We start from the raw sequence: 21,660 nt of genomic DNA on the forward strand, positions 1-21,660 counted from the left end.
ATTGGTTTTAGCGCGCTCTTATCCCTCACAGACAAGTCCAATTTAATTCCCTCGAGCAGAGGACACAAAATTGGTGGCAAGGCAAATGAAAAGACAGCTTGCTACTTCCATTGTTCTCCTGCAGCCAAATGAACTCAGTAATCAAACTGGCGTTGGTAATAACGGCTAATTGAATCGAAACAATAAGGCTTGATAACGCTCCCTCTTTCAGCAAAGGGGAAGAATGATGCCTGGTTGACAAAAATGCATGGTACCAAAAACACAAACAAATGCTTCCACAGGCCCTCTCCCCTGCTGAATGGAACATCTGCAGGCCTAGCTTCAAAAGCTGTGGCACATTTCTTTTTGGTATTCAGCTGTGACTTGCGATGAAGGTCTTCTCCACTGTGAACCCCTCTGGCTGAGGGCCCAACACATTTCCTTCCGTGGACCCCGGAGACTGTCAGGCCTGGCCCTCCATCTAGTCCCCTTTGAGAGGCACCCAAAGGACTGTCATGCTTAGCAGTAGAATCGACACAGACATGCAGTGGGCATGAGATGTGTAGAGTACATGCTCTCACAACCCTTGTCTCCCCACAAACACATTCACTCTATTTAAATCAAATTCTTATTTCCTTTCTTTCACCACTGTCCCCCATTTTCTTTGTCTCATACTTTGTGCCGGGGCACACACACTCATTTCCAGTCTTGTTTGTGTCCGTTCTGGATGTCTGAGCTTCAGCCTCAGCTCCCCTTGCAAGGGGCCAACCTAATTCTTGCCCTTTTTTTGTACCTGTTCCCAAATCCCATCACTCACCAAGCAGGAATTGTGTCTCAGTTAATGGAAAGAGAATCCTGAGGGAAATCGCTCTTGGTAATAATAAACCAACCTGCCATGAAGACCAGTCGATATTCAAAGCATCAGGGTTCAGCAAGACGACAGCTCAGAAATCCATTACTTCTTGTATTTTTGGTAGCGCTACTGTATAACACTCCCAAGGTGCTGTGCTTGATTGTCGTTGTTCTCTGCTCAAGGCACATACTCTGATTGATTACATTGCTGCCACGGAGACAGGGCCATTCAAGAGTGCGTTTATGAAATTATGGATCGGACCGTAACGGCTCTCCTGAAGTTGGCAATCGTCAGCCTGCACCGTGTGTCAGCACGACCCGACATGGGCTGCAGCCAAACTCCTAGCTCGGCTGACATTAGCGATCATTAATTCAAGCAGACTGCTTTGACAGGGGCTTTTAGTGATTCAAAATAGGAGTCAGCGAAGAGGTGAGGCAGATTAATTCATAAAACCTGCCCTTTTTACTCTGCAATAAGGTGGCTACAGCCGTATATTTAAAACTCTGACCTTGATATGATTCATGCAATTTATGGATTGGCTCTCACTTCTTGCAGACGCAACTCATTTATTCGTTGTTAAAATGTTCTCCTCTATTTATAACTTGTCGTCCGAGCTTATGGACTAAATATGATGGAGAGGAGAGTTTATGAAACTTGGACCTCATCGCGGGGGCTTGCAGCCTGATGCATCCACTTGATGAAGAGTGCTTATCAGCAGCGTTTGTTTTGCTAAATCTGGCAGATTCTATTCACCTCTTCTATATCATGTCTCATCAGAACTTGTGGTTAGGCTGATTTAAATCTTTGTTTAGCCCGGCAGAAGCAGACATCGCTCTGTTTTTCTCATACCTGCGAACAGCACCCAAAACATCACTATCTGATTGTCTCACGTTGAGAAGACTGTGGTCAAAACAAGCCCTCTGACTGGACCTCAGGGCGCACTGGAAAGCAGCTATGTCTGTGAGTTTGGCCCTCATTCATAGGAGGCCATGTGGGAGACTAGAAAGAAGGAAACACAGGGATGGTAGTGTTGTTAAAGCTTCTATCAGTCTCTGGCTTATCTCTGCGCCATGGAACAGTATTTTCCTGGTCAAAATGGGAAGCACACAAAGACAACCTGACAATGTTCTTTCTTCATTTTCTGCCTTAACCCGACTCCATTCTCTCTGTCTTTCTCTCTGGCAGCTGATTATGATGTCCATTCCCTCTTATCTGCTTGGCTCCGTTTGGCTTCTAATCAGCGGCCAGCACTCCACTGCTGCTCTCTTCTTTCCTGCTCCCCAGACCACAGCAGAGCACATCCCTGATTTTTTCTCTTCTAGACAGTGGTCTGCTTTCTCTTGTTTGTTGTTTGACTCTCTGCTGACTCTAGATAAAAAAAACCTGACCAGTACTTTTGGATTGGGTAACATAATTCACTTTAGACAAACAGTAAACCTGGACTCTGACTGGAAACGTTGCATTTTATTTAATGGTAAATGGATTTGTAATTATATAGCGCTTTTCTATTCTTTCTGACCACTCAAAGCGCTTTTACACTGCTCGTCACATTCACCCATTCATACCCATTTACTCGCTGATGATAGAGGCTGCTATGTAGTGAGGGACCATCAGTGTTAGTTAACCTCATTCCTACACATTAACACACCTCTGAACAACAGAGGGAGCAATTTGGGGTTCAGTGTCTTGCTCAAGGACACTTCGGCATGTGACTGCAGGAGCTGAGATTGAACTGCCAACCTTCGGATTGAAAGACGACCGACTCTGCCCATTGAGCCACAGCCGCCCCTAAATAAATTGTGTTACTTGGTGCCACCGACACACAAGTAATTTTCTATAAGATAGATCCCTTTTTTTATCGTTATAATGATTTTGGACTCAATGTTATCGTCCCACTTTATCAAACCATCTCATTATGAAAGTATCTTATTGGATTCCCATTTGCATAAAGAGTTCAAAGGAAACTCCAACTGGCTGATTGGGAAGTATGATTGCATTTGTAATTATATTGATACCTACAGCAAGTTAATGCGATTGTTACACTGTGAATTAACACCATGAAAACTTGCACAATTATCTCTGTGATTGCATTATGCTGTTACGAGCCAAGTGTCAACACAAAAGATGGGCTATCTGAGGCTTGCGATTCTGCACAGACAGCTGCACGCCGAGTCATTTATGCTCTTTGATTGGATTCAGATGACGTTCTGCCCTCCATCTGCACTTCAGAACAATAGAACGTGTTTTGGTGGTGGAGTTATTAAAAAGAAAAATCTATTCAAGACAGCTGGAAGAGAAAGTAAAAGAGCAAATACATTCTGTTTCATCCACCTAGCTAATAATGCATATTGAAGAGGCATGCTTTCTAAGTGTGCTGACTTCAAAATGGGTGTCTGAGAATACAGACAGCCTCCCCACTCCCACCACACTTTCCTTTACGCCTCCCCCAGCCTCCCAAGGGTAGACTCCACATTGACAAACATATGGAGAAGGAGGCTGCTGGCTTTGTTGGTCCAGAAAAACAATCCTGTTGGATAAACAGTGAGATTTATTCAGTGTGGAAAGAAAGGACTTGAGGTGAACTGAAGTGTTTCTGCAAGTTCACGCCAGGTCTCTCATTTTACCAGTTTAATCTCTTAATGTAATTGCCACACATGACAGCCAGCCAGATTCACACTCTCTGAAATGATGCTCAAGCAGCAGTGTCAGTTTTAGTTGAAGGTGAAAGGTTTTATTTAGTACTTTGAGTATCAGGGAAACAATAGCTAAAACAGCAGGAGTTAAAAAGGAGGGATGTTAAAGAAATAATGTCATCTGGCTGACACTGTATTTTCTTGAAGACATGGTCTGTCAGTGGATTAGTGGTTGAACTCTATATGCCCTGAAAGCCTCAGCATTAGACTGTCTAGACTTTCTTTTAGCCAAGGGGAAATGCCTTTTGACTGCAGCGTTATGAAGTCCGGGTTAGTGAGCATTGTATTTTGTACAAAGGTACATATGGGGTCAGTACTATTTTTAAGATTATACAGTAAAATACAGACAACATAGAAAGACCCAGAAGGAACTGGGCAATTACTGACATAATACTGGATTAATCTTCTTCTCTGTCATGTGGGTAATTAAAATTAAAATCCACAGCAGGGCTGCTATGAAGCTCTACAGCTTGACTGTCCCCTTTTTGAAATCAAACCTCCCTGGGCTGGTTGTGTTAGCAGCTACAGTGTCTTCTCCTCTCAAACGTAGTATCTGGTAAGAGGAGAAGAGAGGAGAAGAGCTGGTAATTGGGGCTGTATAGTAATAATGTGTTTAGTGTGGGCAGCACTTTCCTCAGTGTTAACATGCTGGGCCATTAATTGGCTAATGGAGTATATATGGTACAGCACTGGGGTGGTCTCTTAGGAGAAAGTGGAGGGCGGGGAGGAGGAAGAAGGGAAGCAGCAGTTGCAGGTTGCCCAGGGAGGAGGCAGGTGGCAGGTGTGGATGTGAGGTTTCCAGCTGGTTCAAATATCACAGAGCAGAAAATTAGTAACCAAAATTTGAAAGTTGTGTGGAGGAAGTTGGTTTGAATCATTGGGTTTGAAGGTAGGGAATGGGAATAAGAGAAAATTTGTTGTTTTACTCTCAAGTCCAGATGTTTTTAGGTTTGGGCTTCTATAACAGTTGGTGGTAGTTAGTGAAAGTTTACAGTTTAGATAGTTATGGAAAACTTTGACACACACGATTTTACTTATTTAGTCAAGATATTGCTAGTGGAATAATGTCAAATTTAGAAAATTAACATTTTGTTTATACTTCCAATTTCATATTTAGGTAATAAAAAAAAAGACTAAGTATCTTGAGACACATTTTGAACTCTGTTGCTCTTTTCTTTGAATTGAACTTAACACACACACACACACACACACACACACACACACACACACACACACACACACACACACACACACAAACACACACCTCCCAGTCAAAAGCAGATGATAGGAGGAAATCCAACTGAAGAGATGTTAAAACACATAAGCTGGGTGAGAGAAGACACATTGACCAAATTGAAGAAATCGGCATACACAAAAAGAAAGAAACAAACCTCAACAAGTGAATGGCTATGTCTGTATTTTGCATTGTTCTACGTATATTAAGAATTCCAAAGGAGTAACAGTAATAATTTGACTTCACTGTGAATAAGAATGTAAAATTTTGCTGCATTAATAAGTCATTTTTAAATCAATGAACTCATCTTTGAACAAATACTTAGTTTCACCTTGTTTCCATCTCTAGTTGGAAGAGGTATATGTATTATGTATGTGTTTGTTTAATGAGGGGGAATGTAAATAACTGAGTTCATGTAATACATTGAATAGTTCATTTATATTATTTTCAAGTAGTAGGAGTCAATTTGGATTAAATCAATTTGGAAATGTAGTGGTCTGATCAAGGCTTTTTGTCACATCCAGAACAAGCTGGGCTCAGCCTTTCAGTGCAGACTGACAGTTTTGGATGATGGATATGTACAAAGATGTATCTTTAGTAACATAAGAGGACTCATTGCTTCTCCATTGAAACCTGTAGAGGATGTGATATGTCCAAACAAAAGCTTTTATTGAAAATTGATGATGGTATAAAAGCAGATGTTAATGGCACTAATGACAAAATCATGACCCACATCTTTGGTGATTTGGCTTGTTAATATATTTTAATTGAAATTAATATAATAGCTTTATCCATGCCAGACTCCTGAGGCCTGTAAGACAAGTCTCTTCTCTATCTTTTAGCTTCATGTCGCCAGTCTAGCCAAGGCCATTATCTCGTCCCAAATGTCAATATTGCCGTTTTTATGAATCCGATTAGTCCATAAAACGCCAGAGGGTCTTGAGATCCCAGCGGACTTCCGTGAACCTGTGGTAACATCATTGTCTGGCCCTTCCTGGCAGTTATCTGACATCACTTTAACCAGATGGCAGGTGAAAGGGCTTATGGGAATTTGTGTTTTTCTCCCTATGAAGCTTGTTTTCTATTTCCTGACATCACAAGCTAAATTGAGACCTCACTGAGCACACAACACTGTGCTGTGAGTTGATGATTTCCATATTGTACCTGGTCAGCAACAATGCAAATACACACCAAATCAGCTTAGAGGCTTTATAGATGACTGGGTATCTTAGAACATTGCATCAGGCCTCCATCAAAATCTCATTCAGCAGATAATGCTGAGAAAATGGGATTTTGGTAGGCTAAAAATAAACAAGGCAGTCTATGGGTAGAATGTGGGAATTGGGTTAATCCGGCACTGAAAAATGGGGATTGTTTGAAATGTGATTACTGTTATTAAAATACACAGACATGGGAGAGAGAGTGAGGCTTGGGGGGATCCAAGCTTTGTTCCAAACCTGTCAATCATCTGTGAGAAGCAGCAGCTGAGGGTCAAAGGTCAGTTATAACCTGAGGTAATAGGGAAGTCTAGCACCATTGGGAGGTTATGTGTCGGTGTGCATGCGTGCGGATGTGTGTGTTACCCTGCAGCAGGGTAACAACATCTGGAACCAGTGAACAGTCTGGTGGCTGCTGCCAGGGTCACCGCAGTGGGAGGTCAACCCCCCCCTCTCCTCCTCTGCCTGTCCACAGCCCTTCTCCTCTCTGCTCCTGCAGTGCCAGCTCTCTCACCCCCATGCAGAACCAGAGCTGAGTCTTGTTAGCTGTGTATAGATGGGTATTCACATGGAACCATTCTCTGAGACAGGAGAGGCCCTGTGAAAGGCTCTGTTGTGTGGAAGTGGTCCCAGAGAGAGGAACGGCTTGGCGGGAGAGGAGGAAGGAGGAAGAGGATGTCAAACTGTATTCTTCCCACCCCCTGTTGTTCAAGAGGCACAAGATCTAGTACTCTGCATTTGCCCTCCAATGGCTCATAGAAAGACACATATTTGAATAATACTGGTTGGTCTCTTATTAAAAGGGAGACATTTTCCTTCCTACTGATTCCCTGATAGTTTGTGTAAGTCATTCTCTTTTAAAGTCTTAGGACGAGAGGCCTCTTTCTTCTAGTTTCTCTATTGAGTAAATGTATAGTTTCACTTCCTGTGTTCCCTGCCCTCATTGTCTTCACTTACCTTTGTGCCTCAATGCTTGTTATCCAGTATGTATTAAGTCTATGTGTTTCCTTTCTCCTGTGTCAGTTGATTGCATCCTTTCCTGTGTACCCGGCATCTTCACTCCTATGTTTCAGATGGATTTTTCTCTGTGACTTCTCCATGTTGTCTGGTTTGAACTTCGCTAAATTTTGACTTTTTTTTTTGTTTTAAAGTTATATTTCTGGCCTTTTTGCCTTTATTTGATAGGACAGCTGAAGAGAGACAGGAAATGTAGGGAGTAGAGAGCAGAGTAAACATGCAGAAAACGGTCGACCTGCCAGGAATTGAACCGGCAACCCCTGCAACAAGGACTGTAGCCTCTGTATGTGGGGCACTTAGACCTCTAGGCCACCAGCCCAGACATTTGATTGATGGAAAAACATCAAATTTTCTTCTTGAACAAAATAAAAATATATTTTTAATATCCAATTAATATTGGGCAATATTTGTATGGTTTTTACACAAGAAAAATAATTGGCAGTATTATATTGGCACTAATACAGACATTTCAAGCTATCTAAAACCTCTTAAATATTGCAATAAATGCACAATTTGAAAGCCTGGTCATCTGAATCTTCATCAAGTGTAATTCTGTCACAGTTTTTGACAAATCTTTGTTGACAGAAATAAAAAAATAGGGATTTTTTTTCTGTTGGGACATTAAGTGAAATAATGTAATTTCTGTGCTCAATGTTTAGTTTTACAGAACTTTCTTTTTAATGTGTTTACAACAGAATACAGGCAAAGACGCGGGAGTTCCGGGAGAGGCAGGCTAAAGAAAGGGAGTACGCTGAGATCCAAGACGTTGTCAGCCGCACTTTCAGCTCGGATGAGGAGCACACCTACGCTGGCATAGGATCCTTAGACTCATCAGTGGACAGCAACAGCATAGATCCATACAGCAACCCGTACCATCTCCCTCAGAGTCCCACCAGCCCTCACCTCCCTGTGAACCTTCAGGCCAACGGTCCACCCCTGGAAGCTCTTTATGCCCAGGTCAACAAGCCACGTAATGGACGCCCTGCAGCTCCAGACAGGTAGGGGGCACCATCAATAATGCACACGCAGATATTGAGGTCTAATTAAAATACACATCCACAATAGTGAGGGATCAACAATGTGCTTTGTAAGTCTCCTTCCTCATTCATTCAAACGACACTAACTAGCTTTGCGCCTTGTGCTTGTGCTTTGCAACAATCTTGTTCATTTACTCCTCATCTATAATGTATAAGCCGTGCTATGATCGTATTTGTTCTCCTTTACTTGTCATGGAGAACACATGCTGCACAGAAAAACAATGAAATATTGCACAGTGTTTTATCACTGCTGCATCCCACGAGGCATCACCCCGTGCCGGCAGGTAGAATCGACAGTCAAGGTAAAACAATGGGAGCGTATCAGGAATTCTCCGTGTGTTAGAAACTAATATCAGGCAGTCTTTTTTTTTTCATTATCCTTGGATCACAGGTAATCCTCCCCAGCCTCTCACACTGAAAGTCACACTGCATGCGAGTTCAGCTTGTTTGTCGCTGGGGGGTTGTATCATTCATAACCTCCGTGTCAACACGAATATTTGATGTGACCACAATATCACGGGGAGCTTTGGTTTCATTTTACTGTGTTGATACTCTGCGTTGCCAAAAGGCTTGTGCAAAGTTATTATTTGTTTTTATTGATGTACTTATTAACTTTCTATTACGGCAGTGTCTGCTCAGAATTTTGCTGGTCAAATGGTATGCAGGTGGTCACTACAAGAATCATCCATACATAGGCTCTTAGCATGCTGGTGTTCAGGTGTTGGTCAAATTGCTGTGCAGTGTAGCATTTCAGCAGATTACTGTCCTAGAGTTTGAAATCATGTTTCTGTTTTTAGCTGTGTTAGTGAACTTCATGTTTGAATGTGAACTCATTGCAGAAACAAGGTGATCACAAAGTAGCAGCATATTGGCCTGCAGCATATCCCTGAGAGTCTTTACGTTTGAGCTTGTTGTGTCACTAATTTTCCTGTTTCATTAAAAACAAGCTGAGCACTAGCAAAAAGCTTGTGTTGTATTTCTCAAGTCAAACACTTGGACTCAAGTACAACTTGAGGCCTGATTATAAGGACTCGTGACTAATTTTGGAATCAGGCACTCATGACTTGGACTTGGACTCAGACTTGAGCATTGACTGGATTTAGACTCAGAGGATGGAGAGGAGGGCGACAATGTATTCATTGATAAGGACTGTTTTTATAAAAAGAAAATATAGATATTATAGGGCTCTGATAACTTTTTTAGTTTTGGAGCAGGGTCTGACTCGTGTGTTCTCCTTCATGTTTGCATGCCATCTTGTTCAGCAACGAGTGCTGTCAGGATGCTTAAAGTGGAACCAAAAATCATGTGGTTTGCTTTTAGAGATTTTGGAGCAAATGCAGGGAGATAGTCTAGTCTTTGTTCAATATTTAAAATAATTATTAAGGAGAAGACAGAGAGAAACTCAAGCTCTAACACACACATTTACTCCCAGAGAAGTAAATATGATGCTAAAGTTACTTGAATTGTGAATAACATTATTGTTAGCAAGTAGCTAGCCTCTAAATCAGGGGCATCTAACTCATTTTAGTTCAGGGGTATTTTTCGCCATGATGAGTCTGAGAGTGGGGCTCATTATAACATTATTTAAGCACTGAAACCTGCTGCGAACACACCAAACACATAGGTTACCCAATCACCTGCCACAGTGAAATGTTAACAGCAACAGAACAGAAAGATTTTCACTTTGCCAAGTCGTTCGGCGGGCCGGATTGGAACCTCTGGCGGGACAGTTTTGGCCCACAGGCTGCATGTTTGACACCCCTGCTCTAAATGGACTCAATCACTTGGTCCAAGATGTTTGATCAGTTAAAAGTTCAGATTAATAGTCGGTGGGTTGCTGGTAGTTTTCATTCTATTTGACACCTTCTGTGATGCCATCACAGTAGAAATGATGAGTGCATCCCTACATGAAGAGAAAGCTGCACATTTTTGCACAACACACAGCTCTCTAACTTTAGTGATAGTTACAATCTCCAGGAACGCCAACAGGGTCAGTTAGATTTTAATGTTAATAAATTAATTATGTTTTCTACACATCCGAAAGGGTTCCAGACTGTCAGTCCAGGTTCAGACAGTGAATAGTTTGGAGTTAAATAGCCCTCTTCTTTATAAATCCTCAGGTAATGAGGACTTGAATCAGACACGATGAGCTCAGTTTCTTCTTTTACCTTTTTGAATCACTTGGTCTACTTGTTGTGAGAGGAGGACACCTCTGTGGATAATCTTAAGCAGTACCCTTAACCTTTAGTAAATCAATACAAATGTAGCCATGACAAGTGAGGGCCATGTCAGAGTGGGCCCCGGTAAAAAATCTTGTTTAAAGAAACTCGTAAAAAGGATGAAATTCTTCTTTATCAGCCTATCATCACATACTTTATTTATTTTGTTAAATATATTTGTTGTACTCTATTTAGTTGCTGGTGTTATAAGAGCTGCAGATTTCCTGTAGGTCATATCCAGTGGTGACAAGTCAGGAGATTTGGATCCCCCTGGAGCACCAGAACCTTTCAGGATGTTATTAATGGATCGGATAATGCCCCCCTCCTGTGATTGACAGCTGTCACTTGGGGGCTTGTGACCTTTCACTGCTGGGCTCAGGTGGGGTGGGGTGACCACGACAGAGCCCCTCTGTGTGAGTGTGGGTATGTTGTTTAAGAGGATTTAGAGACAGCCCCATGACAGCCACAGTAGATATGACAAGGTTATCTGACCTGTGATAGCTGGCTCAGTCCATGTGCCAGAACATCCAGAGCTTAGTGAAGGCTACAGATCCATATGTCTAAAGTGAAGGTTACCTCCACCTGTTTCCTCTGGATAGCCTTGTTGTGTCACAGCAACTGTAAACTATCCCACTTCCCAAACTGGAGCTGCTGAAGAGCCTGGATGCTAGAGAGGCAATGTTTGACTGGTATTCAGTGAGCCTGCGTATTCAGATCACAAGGCTCTGAGATGTTTGTCAGTGATAGACATGATGCTATTGATCCTCAGCGGGAATATCAATAAGCTCAGTGCTGGAATACACTATGAAAGCCTCAACATAAGACAACCCTATGAGTGATTAGTCTCTTTTTTCTTCTTCATTGCCAGAGGGAGTATTAAAAGCAATCTGCTTAGTGGCTTTCAAAGAAATCAAGAAGAAAAAAAAGAGATCCTTCCACATGAGGGGTTTAATTGTAAACAGATGCTTTGCTACTTAGCAATGAATTAAGAAAATAATTTTTCAAATAGTTTTTGTTTCTTCGATTCGTACAGATTAAGCTACATTTCCTCTGACCATCTGGAAGCTGTTTTATGTTCCTGCTTTGGTATAATATATTTTTTAGAACTGAAAACAAAACCATAACTTTAAAGGTCTTCTCTGACACATATCACTTTCAAAGCACAAACAGCAGAAGAAGAAGTTGTCTTATCTTCTCCATCATTCTCTCGTTTTTTTGTTGTTGTATTTTCTAGGTAACGGCATATTCTCACCTTCACGGGTTCATATCAGTACAAAAAGCTTAGTGCTGCATGTTAATTATGAATACAAGCTTATATTTAGTTTGGGGTCTGAGCCTTGAGTATTGAAAGCACAGTATGGAGTTTTATTTGCAGGGACAGGATTAGCTGTTGCGAGTGTTGAGATCTGATTTGAAATATGTGCTGCATGTTCAACACTACATTTTTTTTTGTTGTTTTGCTCCTCTAGCTGCTTTGCATATCTTGTGTATGCCAGCCCGGCTGTACGGCTGTAATATTTGTCTTGCTGCCTTTGAGATATTATATGCACTGGTTCTTATTTAGCTCAGAGGCTTTCTATTTACAATTTGCAGAAAGGAGCTTGAAACACATTCAGATTCAAGACTCCTGTCACTTGCCTATCATAACAAACATAAACAGTCATTTGCATTTCTAAATTAAACGTAATGGAAACTTTCATTGCCAAATATAAAGGACCAGCACAACAGAATTTGCAATCATTCTGGCTGCTCCATGCATCAAGGCAGCAAAATTGGAGTCTGAACTTTTGTTTTGCCGTTTAGAGAGCCAGTTTGACTTACAGTGTGTTCACTTTCTAACCCTGCCACTGCTACTTAATCCTAACAGTTTGAAGCTGCAAAGATAACAAGAACTTCCTGTTTGAAGGTCAGGACAAAGATGGACAAAGATGATGGTTTGTTCAGGCAGTCCGCCCATTCCTGGCTGTCAGTCAGTCTTCAGTATGAAAGAGAAGAATGAGTAGCATTTAACCCTGACCTGGATCCTGTTACTCCCTCTGAGGTGGGCCCTGGAGAGACACTCTGATCAAAAGGGCAGACTTAGCCTCTTTACTCAGAAGGATATTTGTTAAAGGATGAAGTTCCATAGTCTGACATAAGACAGCAAGCCAGCATGTAGCAACACATATGGATGAAATTTACACAACATGATAATGTAAAAAAGAAATATTGCATGTAGCAACATGCAACTTTACACAAACATAACCATTCTCATAAATCCTCTCTGCAATGTTTCCTCTTAACCCGCCTGACTATGTATATCATATGACCAGTTATGTATAGCTTGGGCACAGAAGTGTCTGTGTAGACAGGCAATGAATCTCTGACCCAAAACAGCATGACTCAAGTTGGCCCTGATGATGCTGGTGGGGGTGCTAGTGAGATATTTTCTATAATAATCCCTCCCATCCTGCTCTTGTTGACAGTAGGGGCATTATACAGATTTTTTGGTTTTGTTTTTAACTTTGGGGGTTTTGAGAGCTGGGATGCATGATATTGACAGCATAATATCAACAATATATAATTAAAGCCTAAAAAGGTAATATTGATATTGACAGATATGAAAATTTCAGCTGATTTACTTGCCTGATAAGGTGGCGCATTAATTATGTTTAACAACAGGCTGCATGCTGGCTGTATAGAAGAATTTTGAAATGTTGTAAACAGCAAAATAGCTATTTGCAGTACTTTTTCAGCTTAGGTGATGCAAGGAGCTGCAAAACAACTCTCCTTTAACACTTACACCTTAACTGTGCTTCTTCAAAACTTTCATCCTGAACTGAACCAAGAGTATCTGAAAAGGAAGGACAAAAAAGCTTCTGGGCTAGCACAAACCCATCAGCAGCCTCTACTTCAGTCGTTCAACAAAGCTAAAAAGTATAGCAGTGACTATATTTCTGAATGTCTATATTCAAAAAATAACTTATTTACCATTTATGGTTTAATCAAATGTTGTTTATCTTGTTTTTAGACTGTTACAATAGGTGTAGAAGGTCACTTCTAGTGCAAGACAAACTTTGTGTTCTTTACAATTAAAATAAAGCAGTGTATATGTCGGTATTTGAGCGTTAGGAGTGGCATGGCAAAAAGCCACAGGCTGGAATGGAACCTGTGCCGCCTGCTTTGAGGACTATAGTCCCTTTACATGGGGCGTGCAACTGCTCAACCAAAACCAGCATCCCCAAAAAATGCAGAATTTAACTCTGCTGCAGCTAGAGCATCAACAAGGTCAGCAGCACCTTTGAGAACATATTCATTTAGGAGTTACTGTTAAAAGTCAAGGCTGGAATAATTTATTTTCTTCTTGTTATAGGAGTGTGATAAATAAGGCAAGGACACTGTAACCGGTAAGTCCCAAGCAGCAAGTGAGTTTGGGTTCGAGAGTCTGCCTTTACACTATGCAACTCAACTCCAAAGGTTTCAAATTAAAAGAGTTCCATAGGGTTTCCCAAAAGTGATGTGCTTTCAAAACCAAAGATAACACTTTATATGTCGCCATATTTGACATTCAAGTGTTTCATGCCAATAATGATTTGTTTGTTATCCAGTTATAATCTCACAAAACATACATTTGTCGTAAATACCATGTTGTTGTTGGCTTGTTGACACTTTCCTCTACAGCATGGTAAATAACATGACATGGGACATTACCATGGTGGATGCCATCTCCTGATAATCATATGACCTCTAGATGCATAGCACAACTTCACAAATCTTAGCCCTTAGAATTGGTTCCAAGGAACAAGTAAATGGGAGTAAATTGAGTTGAAATTAGTAGACAGCCTTCTTCTACTCAGTCTTCAATGAAAAAAAAAACGAAGAAAAAAACACTGAAATATGAACAGAGGCGGTGAGTGTGTTTGAGGATGACTGCACTTGAACTAATCAGGATCATACATCTGAAAGCCACCTTGTAAGACACCGGCATAGCTGGAAAGACATCAATCAAAGCCTGTGTACCCAGGAGTTCCCATCAATTTGTTTACTGTACACCCCTCAGAGCTATCATTACAACACAGAATTTTAGTCAGATAGGAGAGGGTTCTTTAGATCAAGTTAGCTAATTAGAGACACTTAGGGGCACTTTGGTTTATGTGGGGAGGTGCTCTTTTTCAGACGAGCTTCGGGACCACACATCTGCCAATTACTTTACATTATAGTTGCATCTTTGACTCTTTTTATGCTTCACGTGTTTACACATGTGCATTCATTTTATGTCATTATAAAGACACTGGCCCATGACTTACGAATGCTTTCAAAGCTGCTCTCTTGTTTATCCACTAGAGTTAATAACAAAAGGCTGCAGCTGGATAAATACGCCTCTCTCTGATAGACCCTCTGTAATGGAGCCCTAATGGGAAGGTCACTGTGACTGTAAAGCTGGAATGAGTCAGACCTGAGCCCATAAACCCTTGGAGATACAAGGAACCCCTGGTTGCTGTAGGCGTCCAGAGATCCTGCCTATTCTGCCGTATCAGGTTTAACAGTTCTTCTGTGGGATCACGCTACAACAAGAGCTCATTTGACAATTTATTACCAACCTCCACGTTATTAGAGCTGGCAGCACCGGGTTGTTTTGACAATGCTGTCGGACTCAGTAAAACTGAAGGGCACCAATAAGAATCCAGGATTTGTTCATGGTCAGTTTTGTTAAAGCCTTGTATAAAGCAAACAAAAATATCATTTTCACCCTAAAACCTGTAGCATGAATCCTGAGCCCATCGTAAACCCCTGAACACGATGTTTTCTTTTCTCTTGTTTTGTTTAACCCTATATAAAAGTACACCCAGCAAAATGGAATGACCTCATTTCTCGACAGGCAGCTGACAAGTCAAACCCCTCCATCTGCCAAGGGACCGTGGGGTTTGGGTGACTGGCGTTGGATGCTGCGTTTCAGAACGACAACCTGACAGGTGCCGGGCTCGCTGGGATTTGCGGGAAGCAAGCGTGAAACAAAGCATCACCTTTGAAACTCCAATTTGATTGACTGCTGCTCCCATTACCCAGTCGAGTTTCTAAAGCTCCTTAGAGCATGGGCGAGGAAGAGTCAGAGAGACACGGAGAGGAAGAGGTGGGGGAAACAGGGAGTAAAAGAAATGAAGCTCACAGAGCTCAGCAGTGCAAAGCCCTTGAAGTCCTCTGCATCTCAGCAGCTCCAGAAAGGCTTGTAGGCAGGCAGCAGAGAGAAAAAGGAACCCAAAAACCCTCACCTAAAGAACCACTCACTGTGCTGTTTTTCTCTTTGCTTTCTCCACACTTTAATTCAGTCAGAACCTCCACTTTGCATGGTCTTCAAATTGGATTATGAGGTAGCTAATGCATTTTCAGCAGCTGATAAAAGGTCAGGCTTTTCATCTCGGGAGAATGTTTGTGAGATTTCAACACTCAGATGCTCAAAGATGTCAACCCTAGAGGTGGGAAACGTTAATCGGCAGCGGGACAAATACTTCACACCTCAAATGAAGGGACAACGACCTTGTGCTGGTCTGAGACACTGGATGGTGGTGCATTCAGCTGGATATTGTAAGGATCTTTATCAGTAGAGACAGTCCACTTTGTCGTTTTTTTGGATGAAAAATCAATGTAGTTTTATACTAACAGGGCCACAAAATCAGGCAGTTTTATTCTGTGCTGTATTGTTGGAATGGACTATTCAATGACTCAATTAAAGCAATGCAGCTGGAGAGCAAGTTCTCATAAACAACAATGTTCAACCTCAATCAGACGATTACTGAACCAATTTGGAGTGTTTTTTAGATTGTTTGCCGTCTCTTATTCAATGTCTGTAATTAACTCCACAATCAACAATCAGTCTCTGCGATTTTTATAGTCTATATTTTAATTTAGATGCAATCAAAGTAAGATTAACAACACTTTCTGACTGCAACATCTGTAGCTTTGATTAAATTCCACCTCTCAATAATTCATCGGTAAACAAATGAATCTTTTACGACCCCTGCATCTGCGTGAAGACTTTAATAACACCTCGTAAGTCCCTAATAACGTTTACTTCTGGTTCCCAAAGGAGCAAAATTGATATGTCTGGCTTTAATGTGACACATACATACGTTCAGAGTGACTAATTACATGTGGCTCAGTCATTGGTATCTCTGTTATTCCAGAGTGTTTTGTCTGCTGTATCCAGTTTCTTCACCTCGTTGGAGACTGCCAAGCTAAACATGACTTCGGGTCGACGCTGAGTGTATCGCATTTTATTCCCAGAGCCATGGCAGCATGTTTTTGGTGCTGCCTTTGTTTGTCTCTGAAATCCGCCAGCGTTTCCCATTACTCCTGCTGAGTGTCCTTGTGTGGGTGTGAAATTAGTATCACAGAATACTGCCTTTTTCTGCTCTAATTGAGGATAAAAAAAGAGGACACTGAGGTGATGAGTAAATCTCATCTGCAAAGAAACACTCAGCTGCTGGTGTGATGAATGAGTCCAGCTGAATCCGCAGGTCAGCAGTGGTTACCAGCATCTGCAGGATGTCCTCTACACCTGTTAAACATGTGATGATTTTTTTCAGTGCTCATACATCTCTCAAAACAACTGGTATAAACCTTGTAGATATAGGTTACAAAATGATTGTGCAAGCCTAATTCACAAACACATTCACACACAGATTTTTGCCCTTTCCTCCCAGCCCGCTCTGTGCGGCGGTGATAGTGCAAAAGGGCCTAATGCACCAAATGCACATCAGCCTTATCTCAGGGGTTTTAAACAGATAGCACAGTGTATCTTCCAGGCAAAGCAAGTGAATTATTTTTCGGGTCTGTTTTCATTTTTTTACCCTTCTGCTTCAGAGAGAGGGCCCCTGTGGGATGGATGTGATGAGATGGAGCACAGGGGAGGCAATTTATCCTCCGTTTGTACTATTACGTTCATTTAAGAAAGCAAACTGCCTGAAAGCAGATTGAGCGAGCACGAAGGAGAGAGAGAGAGAGAGCGAGATGAACCAACCTCATCTTCAACTCTATATCAAGTGGATTGAGCTGATTAAGGTTGAACGTACAGTATGTATTATATCAGTGTCTCTCAAATGGGAAGCCTGGAAGTCATGCATACAGTACTTAATGAATTTTTGCAAGATCAAAGGGAAGGGGGGGGGGGGTGGACAATTTAGGGCTCTCCCAGCAGACAAAATGGGAAGTGAAGATTGGGAGGAGTTCTGTATTTGGCCGAAGGCTGCCAATGCATCGTGTTTTGATCGGCACTGTAGGGCATCTCATTGGCGGCAATCAGCAGCTGCAAATAGACAGTTAATCCCTCCTCTCCTCCCCTGAAGGCTGCAGATGCCTGACACCGTAACTTAACTGTGCCGTGCTGAAGGGAGATTAACAAAACAGACAAGCATTTATCAGGCCTTGCAATTTCTTTTTTCTTCTACAATCTGGAGTAATTGTGATGTTTTGTTTTGAAAATGTCGGAGCAACTACACAGGAGGAAACATACAGAGAGCGTGCTGTTAGCAAATGAGTGGTGCACTTTACTGTGAATTCAGTTGCTGAGAAATCTATTTTGATAGGATAATTCACACCCTGGTGCAGTTGTTACGTAAACATGAAATTCCTCTGTGAGAAATTCTACTTTCACATGATAGATAACGCAGTATCATAAAGTAATCATGGGGTCTATGCACTGACACAGAATCAGTGTTCTCATACCAGCTATAGCCACCTCTCTCTCCCTCACGCATTCTCACACACTCTCTCACAGCCACACCAGAAATAGATCAGATAAGGAATGTGATTGAGAGGCAGGTGACTGCGGAGCATGGGGTTTACACTGTAAACCATGTCAGCAAGCAGATGACTCTCACGCCACCTCATCCTCCTCACCTTGCTTTCATCTCTCCTTTCAGTTGCGCCACAAACACACATGAAAGTGACCTCAGTGTGTCAGACAGGGGCGCTAACTGCTGCATATTTACTTCACTTTTCTGTCTGTGTGTTTGTGTGGTCCAAAAAAGCAAAGTGTAGCCAAAAGCTCATAAAGGAATCAGGGAGTATTAAGGGCTTCCTCTCTCACTCTAAATATATCTTGTGGAAGACAAGATAGTCCAAACCGGGTAAAAGAATGCAACTACAGAGCAGAGTTCTTCCAAATAAGGCCCAGTACTGCTGGATTATCAAACACAACAGGAAGAAAAGAAAGTAGGTTGGAATAACAGTCAAGTCAATTTTAGCCTTTATGGAAAATAAGCCAGTCAAGGAGTCAGTGAGTGTTGTCCACTGTCCAGATCATTCCTGTTTTTTTTCCCCCAAAAAGTCCAGGTTGTAGGATGAATATGGAGGTAGACAATAGGTCTTCATGCAGTGGCCTTCAACACTACAACCTGCCCAATGATATTATTTTTTTATGTAACAAGTAATTATTCAGTTTTCTTCTGTTTTTATTTTTTGTCTAATCTGAAAGCAGCACTTCAAATGACACATTTTCAAATACTGCTGGGGCCTTTGAACATGCCCTCTACAATGCTGCGAGCATCAGCACAAAGTAGTACGTTTGTACAGTGGAAACTAGTCAGATACATTAATGCTTTTAGCTTTTTGAATTGAATAAATCAGTGATTAGCAGCCCAGACATCATCTGATGATGATGAACTGCTGACCTTCTTTAATCCAAACTTTATTACTCTAATACCAATTAAAATTCTTAAGGTTTAACTCTAATATGGCAGTAATGTTATAATGATCTAATATGTAGAGGTCACATTACAATTATCACCTAACAGATTTGTCTGTAGTTTTTTTTTACTAAATCCTATTTTTTGAAAATCCCAAATTTCATGTATGCAATATTATTTTGTGTAGGCATAATATGACCACACTACACTTGAGGAAAAACTATCATGAATTTAGCACAGCCCACTTCAGGTGGATGAACTCATATTTGTTCTCTCTGCAAATGGGGTCAAATCAAATAGGCTTTCTGGTGGCAAAGTAAAGCACTGAAAAATGTCTATATAAAGTATAGTGCACACTTTCACTGACATAAGAGTTTGGGTCAGACCTCCTAGGCTAAGTTATTTTATTGTATAGTTATAGTTACATTCCTTGGTATTTGACCCCATTTCAGTAGATGCTAGCCTAGCTTCCACTCTGGTTCTTCACCTTGTTTCTCAACAAAGCAGTTTGGCTGACCGGCAACCCCTGTGGTTAAAACACTTACTATTGACAAGTAACTCATACAACCGTACTTAAAGCAAATAAGTAATAAATGAATAGATACATCTTCCCTCACAGTTAAACCATACCTTTAATTTCAACCCAGTGCTGCAGTATCAAGACATTATAAATGTATGAGGAAGGCCACAAAATAGTAAAGACATAAGCTATATAGGCCCAAAGTTCAGTACTGACCATCGCACTTATATTAATTACCAGACTGTGTCCTGAACACTGTTTTCTAAGTGGTCACTGGGGTACAACTGTATCAAGAAGTTAGTGCATTTTAATCGAAATCCAGCCAGCGTGTTGAGGGCACATAATTAAATTTACCTTCCCCACATCTGAGCCAGCAAGCCTGTGCACTCCACATAAGAGTAGCTCCAGTTCTCTCTGTTTTAAGAGCAGTATCCATATTCTTTTGTCAGACTGTGCCATTGTCACTCCAATCCCTGTGCCTTGAACAAGCTCCCAGCGGCAAATCGGATCTCAGCGAGAGCCTTTGTAATTACAGGGAGCTGAATGGGTGAATACGTCCCAAATCCGCAAGACCATCCAGCGACACATTCCATCTGTCTTAAGCCTCCTTCCAATATTTGAGATCAACTCATGAGGAGGTATTGAAATACTGCACACCACCACTTTTTTATGCTGTTCTTTTTACATTTCAGTCTTTTTAAACTTTTTGTGGTCATTTTAATGTTTTTGTTTCCTTCATTTTTGTGCATTTCACATCATTCTAATAAAGTAATGTATTCTAGTCTAACATGTCTCCACTCTAATACAACATGTTGATTGCATTTCTGTGTAAAGAGCAATAAATCATGGCAGTTGCTGTAATGCATTTGACAGCTACAGTCCATTGTAATGAAGAAGAGTCACATGAGATGCCAATGCAGGGGGATAAAATACAGCTGGATTTAGCAGGAAGCATGTGATATGCTACTCTTCGGAAAAACAAAGCTTACTTTCATCTTATAAGATTTCACAATAGAAATAGCTGTGTAGTTTCTTGCAGACATTTCAGACCTCTACAGAGCCACATGAATGCCATGTAAATCAAACCTTTTTCAAAGAAACATCTTTAAAAGAGGACAAAGATTAGTGGAAATGTGAAGAGGAAAAAGTTAGGACATTCAAAAAATGTGTTATTTTTCTTAATAAGAAAATGAAACATATGAGACTACAAAGAGAAACAAAAACAACCCTTTTTTCAGAAAGGGGGTGTTTTCACCATTTCAGCTGTTCAACAGTTCAGAGTCTCCATTGTTGTATTTTTTGATTCATGATGCACCAATTTTTTTTCAGTGGTTGACAAGTCGTGACTCTAGGCAGGCTAGTTTAGTTCCTGGACTCTTCCACTAAGGAGCCATGCTGTTGTCTTACATGCTGAATGTAGTTTAGCACACTACAGGGTCGTGTCTCTCTCACATAGTGGTGAATCTATTCCCAACATTTCTTCTGAGAGACTCCACCTCTGTGGAGTGCCCTTCTTATACCAAGCCATGTCTCTAACCTGTTGCAAAATAACCTGATTAGATGCGAAATATTCCTCCTGGATTTTTGTATTTATTTTCAAAGCATTTCTTAGCTTTTTTAGTGATTTCTTGTCACTATCCCAATCTTTTTGAAACATGCTGCTGGCATCAAATTTAAAATGAACGTACAATTTTCACATCAATAAAAGGTGCCAATCAGCAAGGTTTTGGTGGGTCTTCCCGACAAGCCTGAGTATTACCTTTAATTTTCTTTATTTGTTTTTTCAAGTGGTTTGCTTATGTATCCCATTTTTATTCCTCAGATAAATCTTTATTTGGCACCATTCTGACCCCACCTCTGGCTTTCCATTCCTGGCCAGCTAGATTCTGTCTAACTCAAGTGTTGTGTACCCATGTCAGCAGAAGGTATAAACTGGGGTCATGCAGTGAACGAGGGTCTCATTTCCTGACTATTACTCCATCACCCCATGCAGGGCGGAGAATAACCAAATTACACCAGAACATACCAGGATGTATTCCTATCCAGTACAGGTTATACTTGGGCCCAGACTGGGCTGCAGGACCCCTGTAGCAAAATGAGACAAGTGCTTCATTAGGTCACCTGAGCCGGACCTGTTTGAGCCCACTGTGGGGCCTAATAAAAACCCTGTGGGGGCCACCAGACATTTCTAATGCCATCAGCATGCCTGTAAAAATGCTCTTAGGCCT

At 41.3% G+C, this 21,660-nt stretch overlaps 1 protein-coding gene across 2 annotated transcripts in view; it reads left to right on the top strand.

The window, feature by feature from the left end:
- LOC117828608 (partitioning defective 3 homolog) overlaps positions 1 to 21,660 on the top strand; it is a 465,785-nt gene that overhangs the window by 360,540 nt on the left and 83,585 nt on the right. For both annotated transcript variants that reach the window (XM_034705788.1, XM_034705789.1), the window contains one exon: positions 7,689 to 7,991. In XM_034705788.1, the coding sequence (XP_034561679.1) occupies positions 7,689 to 7,991 (303 nt within the window). The remainder of the gene's footprint in view (positions 1 to 7,688; positions 7,992 to 21,660) is intronic.

Source organism: Notolabrus celidotus, chromosome 17 (genome assembly GCF_009762535.1).
Source record: "Notolabrus celidotus isolate fNotCel1 chromosome 17, fNotCel1.pri, whole genome shotgun sequence".
NCBI classification, from domain to species: domain Eukaryota; kingdom Metazoa; phylum Chordata; class Actinopteri; order Labriformes; family Labridae; genus Notolabrus; species Notolabrus celidotus.